General features: G+C 35.6%; 1 protein-coding gene across 2 annotated transcripts in view; it reads left to right on the top strand.

Annotated features, from left to right (window-relative positions):
- LOC124233080 (E3 SUMO-protein ligase PIAS1) overlaps positions 1 to 13,918 on the top strand; it is a 112,850-nt gene that overhangs the window by 20,525 nt on the left and 78,407 nt on the right. For both annotated transcript variants that reach the window (XM_046650178.1, XM_046650179.1), the window contains exon 2: positions 12,789 to 13,233. In XM_046650178.1, coding sequence (XP_046506134.1) covers positions 12,789 to 13,233 — 445 coding nt within the window. The remainder of the gene's footprint in view (positions 1 to 12,788; positions 13,234 to 13,918) is intronic.

The following is a 13,918-nucleotide window of genomic DNA, read 5'->3' as shown; positions in this document are numbered from 1 at the left end:
ATTAATAGGATTTCTCAGAAGAGAGTATGAGCATTTACTTAAACTTGATTTCACTACTATAAAAACTTTGCATGTAAATATTAATTGTAATGATCTGTGTAAGTTTTGCAATAGGTTAGCAATTTTACTTTATGTAGAATAAAGTATGTTTTGTTGGGAAGTTGTTTTTCTTATCTATAACTAGTAGAATAATCAGGTGAAAGTATTCTATTCTGTGTAGAAAAGGAAGAAGTGTTATCATTAATAGGTTTTTCTTGGGATTTAAAAGAATATTTAGGCAAGCTGTCATTGCAAGACTTGAACAACTATTCCTGCAGTCTGGTTGTTTTTTTGTTTTTTGTTTTTTGTTTTTAATATTTCTCTGTAGTTTGTAAGGAATCATTCCCAGGGCTTTTAGAAAATTTGTGTACATCTTTTTCTAAGTTTGTTTTTCCCTGAAAAACAAGTCTATAAATCAAGACTGAAATGTAATGGCTTTTGTTATTTTTCTTGTGCACCCTGTACAGTGTTTATTGACCCATTGTCTTAAGATTGGGGCATCCTGGGGAAAATATTCATCTGAATTCTAAGTAGTTGAACAGTCTTATAGGTAACCTTAAATTTTAGTGTTATCTGGAGGGAAATCTCTTACCATGTGCCACAGGGCTCTATTATCTTGACCCTGTTATATCCCAAGTTTTAAGGCTGATTTGTATGAATGGTTAAGAAGCAAAACTCAGATTTTGTAGATGGCACAGAACTGGAAAGAATACGCGAAATGACAGAATCAAAGGGAGTTAGTTCATCATCATTATCTCTCAGGAACTTACTAGGTGTCATGTACTATACTTAGCATAGGTGATATGGAGATAAGTGCTTGTCCTTGAAAAACTCAAAGTCTAGGAGAGGACATAGACTAGAAAGTCAATGATTTACAACACCGTGTGATAAGTGCTACAACAGAGGGTGTAGGCTGCAGTTCTCCAAAAGAGTTTTGAAAGGCTGGAATGATGAACTGAGGAAAAAAATGAAGTTTAACAGCACTAAATGTAAAGTTCTACTTTTAAATAGAAAAAAATTATATTAGAAGATGAGGGGGTTTAACCTAATAATAATTCATGTGAAAAAAATCAAATGTTTTAGTTAATTTTAAGCTTAATATGAGCTACAACACGATGTGAATGCAACTCCCCCTTCCTGCTGAAACAAAACCATAACACATACCACATCCTTCCCCTTGCCCAAATAAAACAAACCAGTCAGCCTAAAATGTGAAGGCCTTGTTAAGTTACATTGTTAGAAATGCTGGGTTCATATTGAGAGGTAGTAATACTGCTGTATTCAAGATTAGTCAAACCTTTATCTGGATTATTTCATTCACTCTGAGTACAATGGACTGCAGAATGCTCAGGAAACAATGATCAGGCTGGAAAGGGGTCTAGAAACCAAACCAGTTGAAGGCAGAGAGCCTTCATTTTATGAATAGACTTGGCACACCAGTAGGACAAAATTTAGAACCATTGGGTGGAAGTTAAAGGAGAATTTTGATTCATAGAGCTTTTCAGTAATGTAGGCCGCTTTAAGATTAGGTTATGAACTCTTTTCTGGGGAGGAGGGTGGGGGGTGTGAGGAAGATTGGCCCTGAGCCAACATCTGTTGCCAGTCTTCCTCTTTTTTCTCCCTAAAGCCCCAGTACATAGTTGTATATCCTAGTTGTAAGTCCTTCTAGTTCTTCTGTGTGGGACACTGCCACAGCATGGCTTGATGAGCAGTGTGTAGGTCCATGCCCAGGATCCGATGAACCCCGGACTGCCAAAGCAGAGCACACAAACTTAACCACTACACCACTGGGCCGACCCCCAGGTTATGGACACTTAGGAGTGTTTTCAGCAGAGGCTGAATCCATCAGCAGAGATCATCAATTAAGGAGGTTACAGTAAAACTTCATACATTAGATGGAGAGTTGGACAGGAAGGTTTCTAAAGTTTTAGTTTATGTTATATCCTATGATTCTACTATTTCCAAAAACATCATTTTCAAGTTATCTAATAGTGTGTGTCATCGTCAGTACTCTGCCATTGTGTAGTCTTTGGCATTTGACTTTTGAGTCTGAGCTCCATTACTTCCCAGCTCTGTAACCTTGAGTAGATTACACGTATTACTCTGAAATAGTTCTCTTGATACTTTTCTTCTAGGGCTCTCCTTATCTCTTTTCTGGGACCCACATTGAAGGATATGATTTAAAGACTTTGTTTAGTTATAGAATGCATTTTGTTTTTCACTTTTTGTTTTGTTAATACTTGTCTTTTCCTCCTTTTAGGCTTCTTAACTTTCTCTCAGATAGAGTATACTGTTATATTGCTTCTTGTCTTGTCTGAAACTTAAATTAGATGAGATGGTATCTCCAATTGCAAATGCAGTGTTTTGTTTATTTTTGGTTGGGGCTGGTGTTGGGAAAGAATACTCAGTCTTTTATGATTTGATAGAATTAAAATTTCTTAAAGCCCTGCTTATTATTTTTAAATTCTATATTTTATTTGACAGTATAATGATGATTGTTCTCATGATCATGTATAGTATGAATTTTTTAAAGACTCACCTCTAGCTAGAATATTGAATGCAACCTACAGGTTTTGTTTTTGTTTGCGGTATTTCTTGGTCCTGTTTCCTTTATTTTGACTGTCACAGTTCCTTCTTACCTCATATGTAGATAAATAATTGTTGCTTGTTGCCATATCTTTTAGCTTATCTTATTTCTTAGTCTTTTCTTGTTTCGTCCATTCCATGGGTGACTGCTTGAATAGTCTTAAACACTATTTTTATCTCATTTTTACTGCCCCTAAACAGGCATTTATTTCACCACTTGTTCACTCTGTATAGTCTAAATTCCATAACAGTCATTTAGTGCCCCCTGTCCCAGTGTAACACATAGTCTGCCCTGGCTGAGATTTTTGGTAAGACCCTTGTATTGGTTAGTAATTATAAGCTTTAGGCTCTGGAGTCAGGTCAGGTTTGAGCCCAGTCTCCATCACTTATTTACTCTTTGAACTCAGGTTTAGCATCAGTTTTCTTATCCATACAGTAGGAATAATGGTCTCTCTCTTGGGTTCATGTGAGGGTTAAATAAAATAATTGTTTACTATAATTAGTATGTAATTGGCATATTGTAAGCATTTAACATATATTAGATTTTTCACTATTATTACTCTATCAACCCATGTAAAAGACAGTTAAAATTTTGATTGGAAACATTGCTGAAATAGAAAGATTTCACTGACTATATGGATTGTTTGTGTTTCCTTAACTATGGAAAAGTAGAAGAATGAGAAGATTTCATTTAGTCGAGTTACATAGCATCATAGAATTTTGAATTTTTAAGAAACCTGTGAGAACTTCTAGTTAATCTCACATTTTTTGAAGTGAGAAAATAGACCCTGAAAGATTGTGATTTAGTAAATTGGGGATCAAGTCAGTACTAAAATACCCCTTCTGTATATACTAGTACCATATTATATTGTATGTGTACGTAGCACCTAGTAGGTGTTCAGTAACTTTTGAGAATTGAATTAATATGGTGATTATGTGTGTCTGTCTCTGAAGACTAGCTTATCTCTATATGTTCATTGTTTGTTCCTATATTCCCTCTTTCTGCATACTCATTTTGGGACTGTACATTGATCCATAAAGTATTTATTGAACACCTGTGTGCAGAGCAACTTTTTACTTAAATAAAAATTATATTTTCCTATCCTTGCATAAGAAGTTTAGTAATGTGTTAGAATTTTAGACTCTGAATTTTTAAATTAAATTAAACTTTGTTCTTTTGGGTTTTTTTTTTTTACTCAGGAATATTCACCCTGAGCTAACATCTGTTGCCAATCCTCCTCTTTTTGCTTGAGGAAGATAGGCCCTGAGCTAACATCTCTGCCAGTTTTCCTCTATTTTGTATGTGGGTTGCCGCCACAGCATGGTCTGCCATGGGGAACCAAACCTGGGCTGCTGAAGCAGAGCATGCCGAACTTAACCACTAGGCCATGGGGCCAGCCCCTAAACTTTGATTTTACTAGAAAAAAGTATTTCATCCAAATTTTAAAATGTTCTGAGTTGGGTTTATTTTTAGTAGTCAAGTTATCATCTAGAAGGAGCTGTTCTGAGTTGGGTTTATTTTTAGTAGTCAAGTTATCATCTAGAAGGAGCTGTTTGAAGGATATATGCATATGTTTCATGAAATGTGATAGTACATAAAGGGGGATGATGTTTAAATTATCTATCAAAAATTGAAGCCATGGTATACCATTTCAACAGAGTGTTAGGTTTATACTTTGCTTAAAAGAGAATGGGATGTCCATATTTTGTCATTATGTGAGTGCTCAGTGTAGCTTGTGTCATAAGATAGGGACCAGGAGAGGAGGAATTTGATCAACTAGAGGAGTGGGCACTACAGTTCATTTTTCAGTTATCTTATATTGAGAAATAAATAAAAGCTGAGAAATTGGGTGGAACAAGCTTAGGGAGAAGTATGTAACCACCCTGATTTGCTGCTTTAGTAGAAACTGTCTAACTAGGTTTTCTGGTCGAACTGGGCAGTGTTGACAAATTGCTAATCTAGCAGCTACTTATTAACTATTTCAAACGGAGAGGATTAGAAATGATCCAGAAGTCAGTTCCATTGAATGAAGAATCTGACTTTGAAAATAATGAATAAAATATTTTTGTTGTACTGTACAGGCTTTAATGTATGCGATTATAGAAGTTTTGACGACTGCTTTTGTGGGTAGAAAGCAAAAGTATAAAAGAAATATTATGGCATTGTTAAATGCCTATTTTGTCTATCTTCAGAGTTCATTTTGGTTTAGAGTTGGTTATAAATTGATACTAGATAAAGATTCCTAATATAGAGTCTGCTTTATGACTAATCTTCTAAACTACTGCAGTGGGATATATGAACGAGAGTAATTATGTTGTTCAACAGGAAGTACTGAGTTCTTATTCACAATTTAAATATGACCTTTAATAATGTAAGGTCATAGCTAATGAGACAATAAAACTGGCACTTTTTATTTAATTGCAAAAAGCACTCTGCCTACAATACCTATTGATATTGCTTGAATATTCTCTTGTATTTATCTTTCTCAGAATATAGTCCCTCCCTCTGTAGTTGGAATAGTGTTCACACACACACACACATATACATACACGTTTGTGAAATTTTACATATCTGAAAAGGAAATTAAATTGAAATGTCTTCTTATTGAATGATGAAGACCACCCCCAATTTCCTCTCTCCCAATTTCCCTACTCTGCCCTGAGAACACTGGAAGCCAATTTTGTACTGCCAAAGCAGATAAGAGGATTCCTCTCTGTCAAAAGTGATTAAATAAAAGGAATCTTCAAAATACCTAGGTTCCTGCCTGATCATCCTAGAATGAGGAGCCCTAGTCTACTCACTCACACAGATCATCTGATCATCTTTTTAGTGTCTTACTCTTGGATATAAATGTACAGCTAAGGGTTCCCTCTCATTTGAGGAAAACATCAAGCCTGAAAGCAGAGACCAAAGCAAATAGCAAAAGAGAACTCAGAAGTTACGGAGACAGTGGCAGGCAACAGAAGAAAACACCAACAACCTCAAACACTCAGTTTATTTACATCCTCGGAGAGGAAGGAAGGTACTACATTCGTGAAAAACAAGAACACGATGTAGGGGAAGAAGAAAAGAAAAAAAGAAATATGCAGCAAACAGAAAAGAGTTCATGGAACTTAATACCTATTCTCCTCAAACTGTTCCAGAAAATTGAGAAAGATGGAGAACTCCCTAACACATTCTATGAAGCCAACATCACTCTGATCCCCAAACCTGACAAGGACAACACAAAGAAGGAGAACTACAGGCCAATATCACTGATGAACATAGATGCAAAAATCCTCAACAAAATTTTGGCAAACCGATTACAGCAATACATCAAAAAGATTATACACCATGATCAAGTGGGATTTATACCAGGGACACAGGGATGGTTCAACATCCGCAAGTCAATCAGCGTGATACACTACATCAACAAAATGAAAAACAAAAACCACATGATCATCTCAATAGACGCAGAGAAAGCATTCGACAAGATCCAACACCCATTTATGATAAAAACCCTCAGTAAAATGGGTATAGAAGGAAAGTACCTCAACATAATAAAGGCCATATATGATAGACCCACAGCCAACATCATACTCAATGGACAAAAGCTGAAAGCCATCCCTCTGAGGACAGGAACAAGACAAGGGTGCCCACTTTCACCACTCCTATTCAACATAGTACTGGAGGTGCTGGCCAGAGCAATTCGGCAGGAAAAAAAAATAAAAGGAATCCAAATAGGTAACGAAGAAGTAAAACTCGCGCTGTTTGCAGACGACATGATCTTATACATAGAAAACCCCAAAGAATCCACAGAAAAACTATTAGAAATAATCAACAACTACAGCAAAGTAGCAGGGTATAAAATTAACGTGCATAAATCAGTAGCATTTCTATACACTAACAATAAACTAACAGAAAAAGAACTCAAGAACTCTATCCCATTCACCATCGCAGCGAAAAGAATAAAATACCTTGGGATAAACTTAACCAAGGAAGTGAAGGATCTATACAATGAAAACTACAAGACTTTCTTGAAAGAAATTGACGATGACATAAAGAGATGGAAAGACATTCCTTGCACATGGATTGGAAGAATAAACATAGTTAAAATATCCATACTACCTAAAGCAATATACAGATTCAATGCTATCCCAATCAGAATCCCCAGAACATTCTTCACAGAAATTGAACAAACAATCCTAAAATTCATATGGGGGAACAAAAGACCACGAATTGCTAAAGCAATCTTGAGCAAGAAAAACAAAGCCGGCCCGATTTCAAAACATACTGCAAAGCTACAGTGATCAAAACAGCATGGTACTGGTACAAAAACAGGTCCACAGATCAATGGAACAGAATTGAAAGCCCAGAGATAAAACCACACATCTATGGACAGCTAATCTTCGACAAAGGAGCAGAGGGCCTACAATGGAGAAAAGAAAGTCTCTTCAACAAATGGTGCTGGGAAAACTGGACAGCCACATGCAAAAGATTGAAAATCGACCATTCTTTTTCACCACACACCAAAATAAACTCAAAATGGATCAAAGACCTAAAGATTAGGCCTGAGACAATAAGTCTTTTGGAAGAGAATATAGTCAGTACACTCTTTGACATCAGTTTCAAAAGAATCTTTTCGGACACTGTAACTCCTCAGTTGAGGGAAACAATAGAATAAACAAATGGGACTTCATCAGACTAAAGAGCTTCTTCAAGGCAAGGGAAAACAGAATTGAAACAAAAAAACAGCTCACTAATTGGGAAAAAATATTTACAAGCCACTTATCCGACAAAGGGTTAATCTCCATAATATACAAAGAACTCACACTGCTTAACAACAAAAAAACAAACAACCCGATCAAAAAATGGGCAGAGGACATGAACAGACATTTCTCAAAAGAAGAAATGAATATGGCCAATAGACACATGAAAAGATGTTCATCATCGCTAATCATCAGGGAAATGCAAATCAAAACTACACTAAGATATCACCTTACCCCCGTTAGATTGGCAAAAACACCCAAAACCAAGAACGACAAATGTTGGAGAGGTTGTGGAGAAAGAGGAACCCTCATACACTGTTGGTGGGAATGCAAACTGGTACAGCCACTATGGAAAACAGTATGGAGATTTCTCAAAAAGTTAAAAATAGAAATACCCTATGACCCAGCCATCCCATTACTGGGTATCTATCCTAAGAACCTGATATCAGATATCTCAAGAGTCCGTTGCACCCCTATGTTCATCGCAGCATTATTTACAATAGCCAAGACGTGGAACCAGCCTACATGCCCAGAAACTGATGATTGGATAAAGAAGATGTGGTATATATACACAATGGAATACTACTCAGCCATAAAAAAAGACGAAATTGGCCCATTCACAACAATGTGGATGGACCTCGAGGGCATTATGTTAAGCGAAATAAGTCAGTCAGAGAAAGACGAACTCTATATGACTCCACTCATAGGTGGAAATTAGTATATTGAGAAGGAGATCCGATCGGGGGTTACCAGGGAAAAGGGGGGGGTGGGGGGAGGGTACGGAGGGGGAAGAGGTGTACCCACAACATGACTAACAAAAATGTACAACTGAAATTTCACAAGCTTGTAATCCATCATAACATTAATAAAAAAAAAAAAAAAAGTTCATGGAAATTAAAATTTTAATAGAAAAGTTAGAAGATAAAGTTGAGGAAATCTCTCAGAAAGTGGAGCTAAAAGACAAAGAGATGTAATATGCAAGAGGAAAAAGAAAATAAAGGAAAGTTAGAGAATGAGTCTAGGAAGGCCAGTATCTAAATAATAGGCATACAAGAAAGAAAATAAAAAAAAGTCAAAGGAAGGTTATTGTAAGAAAACTTCCCAGGACTGAAGGACCTGCATCTCTAAATTCAAAAGACTCAGCAATAATCAGTTTATATAATTAAAAAAAAACCCAAACCAACCAAACAAACAAAATCTACCCAACCCCAAGACACAGCATTGTAAAATTTCAGAACGTGTAAAGAGAAGCTTCTCTAAGCTTCCTGAGGGAGATATACAGATGACTATGAAGAATTGGGGATCAGAATGGTGCCAGGCTTAAGAGCAACACTGGAAGCCGGAAGACGATGAGGAAAGGCCCTCAAAATTCTGATAGAACATGCTTTCCTGTCTAGAATTCTGTACTGAGCCAACCTCAATTGTTAAGTACAGTTAAATGAAGGTATTTTTAGACAACACAAGGAATTAAAAAATGTATCTCCTATGCTCCCTTCTAAGGAAGTTACTAGATGAAATATCCTACTAAAAAGAGAAAATCAAGAAGAAGTGAGATCAAGGAAACAGAGGATCCAATATGGAGAAGAGACAAGAGAATTCCCAGGATAAGTTAAAGGGAGATTCCATGACCATAGTTATGTACCAGGCCTAGAGAGCAAGCAGTCCAAATTGGAACCTGATGGAGGGTTACAGAAAGAAATCAAAACAAATTTACCTGATGTATTTGAATATGCTGAATGGAAGTTACACTTTTAGCACAGTTTGCAGATGAATTAGCAGTAGTTACATAGAGAACTAAGCAAATGCAAAAATGGTGCCGTTATTGACTATAAGGAAGGCAAACTCATACAAAAAAGGAAGAGTAATCACGATGTGCTTTTGGCTCAGCTGTGAATATTATTTATAGCCATAGTAATAACATAAACAACAATTGATTTAACCAAAAATTATGATGGGAAGATGGGGGTAGAAGAGATGTAACAGAGCTAAACCATTATCTTTTATAATAGAAAGTAATTTTTTCCTACAAGTAAAAATTAAAAAATAGTCAAATCAGCCTACTATACATAGAATATAGTGAAAAATGCTAGAAGAAATAGCTAAAACAGACTTGAAAGTTCTTGCCTCAGGGATATGAAAAATGGGGGCAGGGCAAGGGACATCTGTTTTTCTTGTAAAACTGTTTGACTTTTTAAACTGTGCATGTCTGTCTGATTAAAAAAAATTAATTTAAAAAAGATGCCCCTCAGAATGCTTTCTGTACAGAATATATACATTTCTCAGGCATTTTAAATTCCCTCAGATTCTGAGAACTGTATCATTTGGGGATATAGAGTCAGCAGAATAGTAGTGATTTCTGGTAGCAGCAGTGGTTGATGTTATTCTTAGTTATAAATATTCATTTTGTTGTAGTGCTAACAAATGGGGATTTTTAGACACATGACAGATCAAAATATATTGCATTTCAACATCTCAGATGTAAGTGTTTAGTTTTCCTCTGTGTTGTCAACACTTTACATTGTGAATTGACTGCTCATGCTTCTTGGAAGCTTTTCGGTTGAGTGCTGCTTCAGATGTTTGTGTTTCCCATCACCTTTTATTTAGTTTTTAAAAATACTACATGCTTATTACAGTCCTTAGGAGATTACAGCAGCTACACCAATAATAGCAATAGATAGCACCTCATCTTTCACTATAACTGATTGTAAGGTTAATATGAATCTGGATGCATTCTTTTCCTATCTTAACCACGAATTTTTTTAAAAGCCAGAGTGTTAAAGTTTGAAATGGAGATTGAGTGTTAAATAAATTAATCTTTGAAAAGGTTTTTCTGTTTCCTAATTAAAAGTTATGTGATTTGTTTCCTCTAAAACACAGTATCATAGTGTAAAAGCGCAACATTTGGAGCAGAATAGTAGTATAACATTCAACAAATTTTTTAACCTTCCTAGGCCTGAGTTTTCCCATCTGTAAAATGAGGACAATACCTGCCTCATAATTGTGATGATTAAGTAGCCATCCTGTGAAAACAAAAATAAGAATTATCCTTATGTCATTAACTTTTTTCCTTTGACTATCAGGCAGGAGATTTTATTTTATGTGAATTGTCAATGTGTTTTCCCCTAAAAATAGAAGAATAATACATCTGTGCTGCATTTAAATCCTTATACCCATCGAATAAGGACAAAAGCTGTCATCAATGAAGAGTTTATTGTAATCACTGAATTTTGGTTTTTGTTTGTGTTTGACTTAGGAAAAGGGAGTCGAATTGAAATGGAAAGACGATCTTCTCTTTCTAAAATTTATATTGTTTTTCCTGTAAAATGAAGTACATTTGACCAATGCCAACTTAAATTTATTTTTAACCCCTAATCTTTGAAGCATAATTCATATTATTTCTCTGAAAGCAGAAGCTTACTTATCAATATAGTGCTTTTCTGTTGAAGTCGCTGTTCCTTTTAAAATTAGTAATAAAAATCTTTAAAACTATTTTGTACTCTTAGGATATTTTGGATAGTAGGGAGAAATTGATAACGTGCTGACAGTATAGTTAGTAATTATAATAATCTCTGATAACATTATCTAAAAAGAGAAACATTTATAGGATTTAGGGTAGAATTTGTTTTTAAGGCCTACATTATATCTTTGCATACCTTCTAGAGTTTGGGAGCTCATTTGGATTTATATTATAGTTATGTGTATAACTTATCACTGTAGATTCCACCCCACCCTTTCTTCTAGTGTGACTTACTTGTTTATTTTCTTTATTGATTCATTCATTGTCCAGGCATTTGATGAGTTTCTGCTGTTGTCAGGCCCCAGTGTTAGATGCTAAGGGTAACATGTCGTTGTGCCCTAGAGGACCTCAATGTGGTCATGGAATCACTTATATAAACAGAAGATTATAATTCAGCAAGATAAGTGGTAAGATAAAGATATGACAAATGGCCAGTAAAAAATAGTGAGGAGAGACTCGTTGGTTCTGCCAGGCCTAATGGGCAAAGGCTGACAAAAGCTGGACTTTGAAGAAACAAAGCATTTTCCAGCCACATAACTAGGGGAAGGGCTCATTTTTCTTTGATTAACCAGCTATATTGCTTATAAAGCTCTTTATACTTTTTCTCACTATTTTATTTTTTACTTAATTGCATGTTTTGCAATCCGCAAAGAACTTCTAGATGATCAGCTAGGGGAAAGTGTCATCTCAGGAGTCATGGTGGATTAGGGAAGGCAGCTTGGCTTTTGTGTATTGGTATTTGGTATGAGACGATGGGATAAAACAGTTGGGGAAATAGAGAGCAAATGGTAAGCTTACCACTGTCTTCCATCCTAACACCTCCCTGTCAGTGGTGGTGAAGTCAGGATTTTTTGCTGTTAGGAGCCGTGTGATCCTGGGTAAGCCATTTCTTTGGATTCCATTTTCCTCCACTTTAAAATGAGTGATTTGGTATAGATGGGCATTTCTTGTTGGTAGTCTCCTGATAGTTGGGACAGAGGAGAAACTGACCAAATAAGTTTGGGAACACAGAGTTAAACAAAGTTAAATAGATTTCTTTCCTACAGCCTCATGCATTGTGGCATGTGGATTGAATTCCTGGACTTTTTAGCCTGGCCTTGCCAGTAGAGTGAGTCAATAGTATGTTTCCAGCTCCGTCCTTTTCCTAATGGTTTAGTGGAAAGAGCATGGACTTTAGAATCATACATATCTGGGTTTGAATCCTGACTGCTACTTAGTAGCTTTGTGGCCATAGGTAAGTTATTTAACCTTTCTTAACTAGTTTCTTCATATGTAAAGCAAGAAGGATAACTCCTTGTGGAGTTGTAAAGATTTAGTGACAACTCAAGAAAATATCAAATGTATCTGGTATATAATGGATCAAAAAAGGTATAGTTTAAGTCTTATAAATTCCAGAATTAGAATAGAATGCAATACCTGATAATATGTTATTTGTACCCTACCTACACCTGGTGTTTGAGGTGGGCTGTTCATATGTTTCATATATACTTGTATAATTTTCCCCCAAGAAAACAAATGTTCTTGAGGGCTCATCGTTATCTTTTGCCATTCACATCGCACTTAGCACTCTCCTGGAGACTCAGTAAGTGCTTGATAAATACCTGACAATTTCATCAAAACAGTGGAGTGAGATGAGATGTGGTCCTACCTGGTGTATACTTGATCTTTCATCTTTACACTCTGGGGAGAAGTCAGTAATTTATAAATATCAATTTTAAGTTTCTTTGGTTGTTTATGTTAAATAATTAAATTTTAAGTTTGAAATAACTAGATTTGACTGTAAATGAGCTGGCCTTTAAGCAAATCATAAGGAGAAAGCGTTTTAATAAAGTATTGTTTATTATTGTAAATTATGTTATTGGAATACTAATGTTTTACATTTTGTTTTGTCTCCAAGCAAATGGTTATGAGCCTTAGAGTTTCTGAACTCCAAGTACTGTTGGGCTACGCTGGGAGAAACAAGCACGGACGCAAACACGAACTTCTCACAAAAGCCCTGCATTTGCTAAAGGCTGGCTGCAGTCCTGCTGTACAAATGAAAATTAAAGAACTCTATAGGCGGAGGTTCCCCCAGAAAATCATGACGCCCGCGGACTTGTCCATCCCCAACGTACATTCAAGTCCTATGCCAGCAACTTTGTCTCCATCTACCATTCCACAACTCACTTATGATGGTCACCCTGCATCATCACCGTTACTCCCTGTTTCTCTTCTGGGACCTAAACATGAACTGGAACTCCCACATCTTACATCAGCTCTTCACCCAGTCCATCCGGATATAAAACTTCAAAAATTACCATTTTATGATTTACTGGATGAACTGATAAAACCCACCAGTCTAGGTAAGATTATTCTGTAATGGTTATTTTGTTACTTTTGGGGGATACATTTTCATTTTAGAGTTTGAATTTGACCCAGTTTTTTATTCATAATGAAATTTACATTTGGTAGTAGCATCCAGATGATAATAAGGAACTTTCAGTTTTAGACAAAATCAAATATATAAAAGCTGTCCTTAGACAAAGAAAAAAAGTATAGTCAAGTTTCCAGTGATGATTGCTGACACAGTAAATATTAAAAAGTTTCCAAGAATATAAACTTTTAAAGTATAATATTTTAGATTGTTGATTGATATTTTACAATAACTCTTACAAATTAAAAACTTAAAACCCACTAATTACTACTAGCCTCTGAATTAAGTTCTTAATTTTCAAGTGTTGATGACATCTGAAACAAGTGACTGACTAGTTTTGATTATTTAAGTGAGTAAATGGTTTTAATTATTATAAATGGAGATTTGAGCTTTGATGTGTAGTATTTCAGTTTCACCTGACTTTTTTAAGTGGATGTATGGGCTTTGTAGGTGCACACATGATCATAGTTATATAATACCAATACTTGAAGTTTCATTTTCTGTATTTTCCCATCATTTGATTAGTGTCTAGCATATTAATGGAATTCAATGTGTTAATCAACTTGTAATTTTAATTGCTATAGTGCTGCCTTACTTTATTTAATGTAGAATAA

This window comes from Equus quagga, unplaced genomic scaffold, assembly GCF_021613505.1.
Source record: "Equus quagga isolate Etosha38 unplaced genomic scaffold, UCLA_HA_Equagga_1.0 153_RagTag, whole genome shotgun sequence".
Taxonomy (NCBI): domain Eukaryota; kingdom Metazoa; phylum Chordata; class Mammalia; order Perissodactyla; family Equidae; genus Equus; species Equus quagga.
Note: the sequence above shows the minus strand (reverse complement) of the source record. Positions and strands in the feature narration are given on the sequence as shown.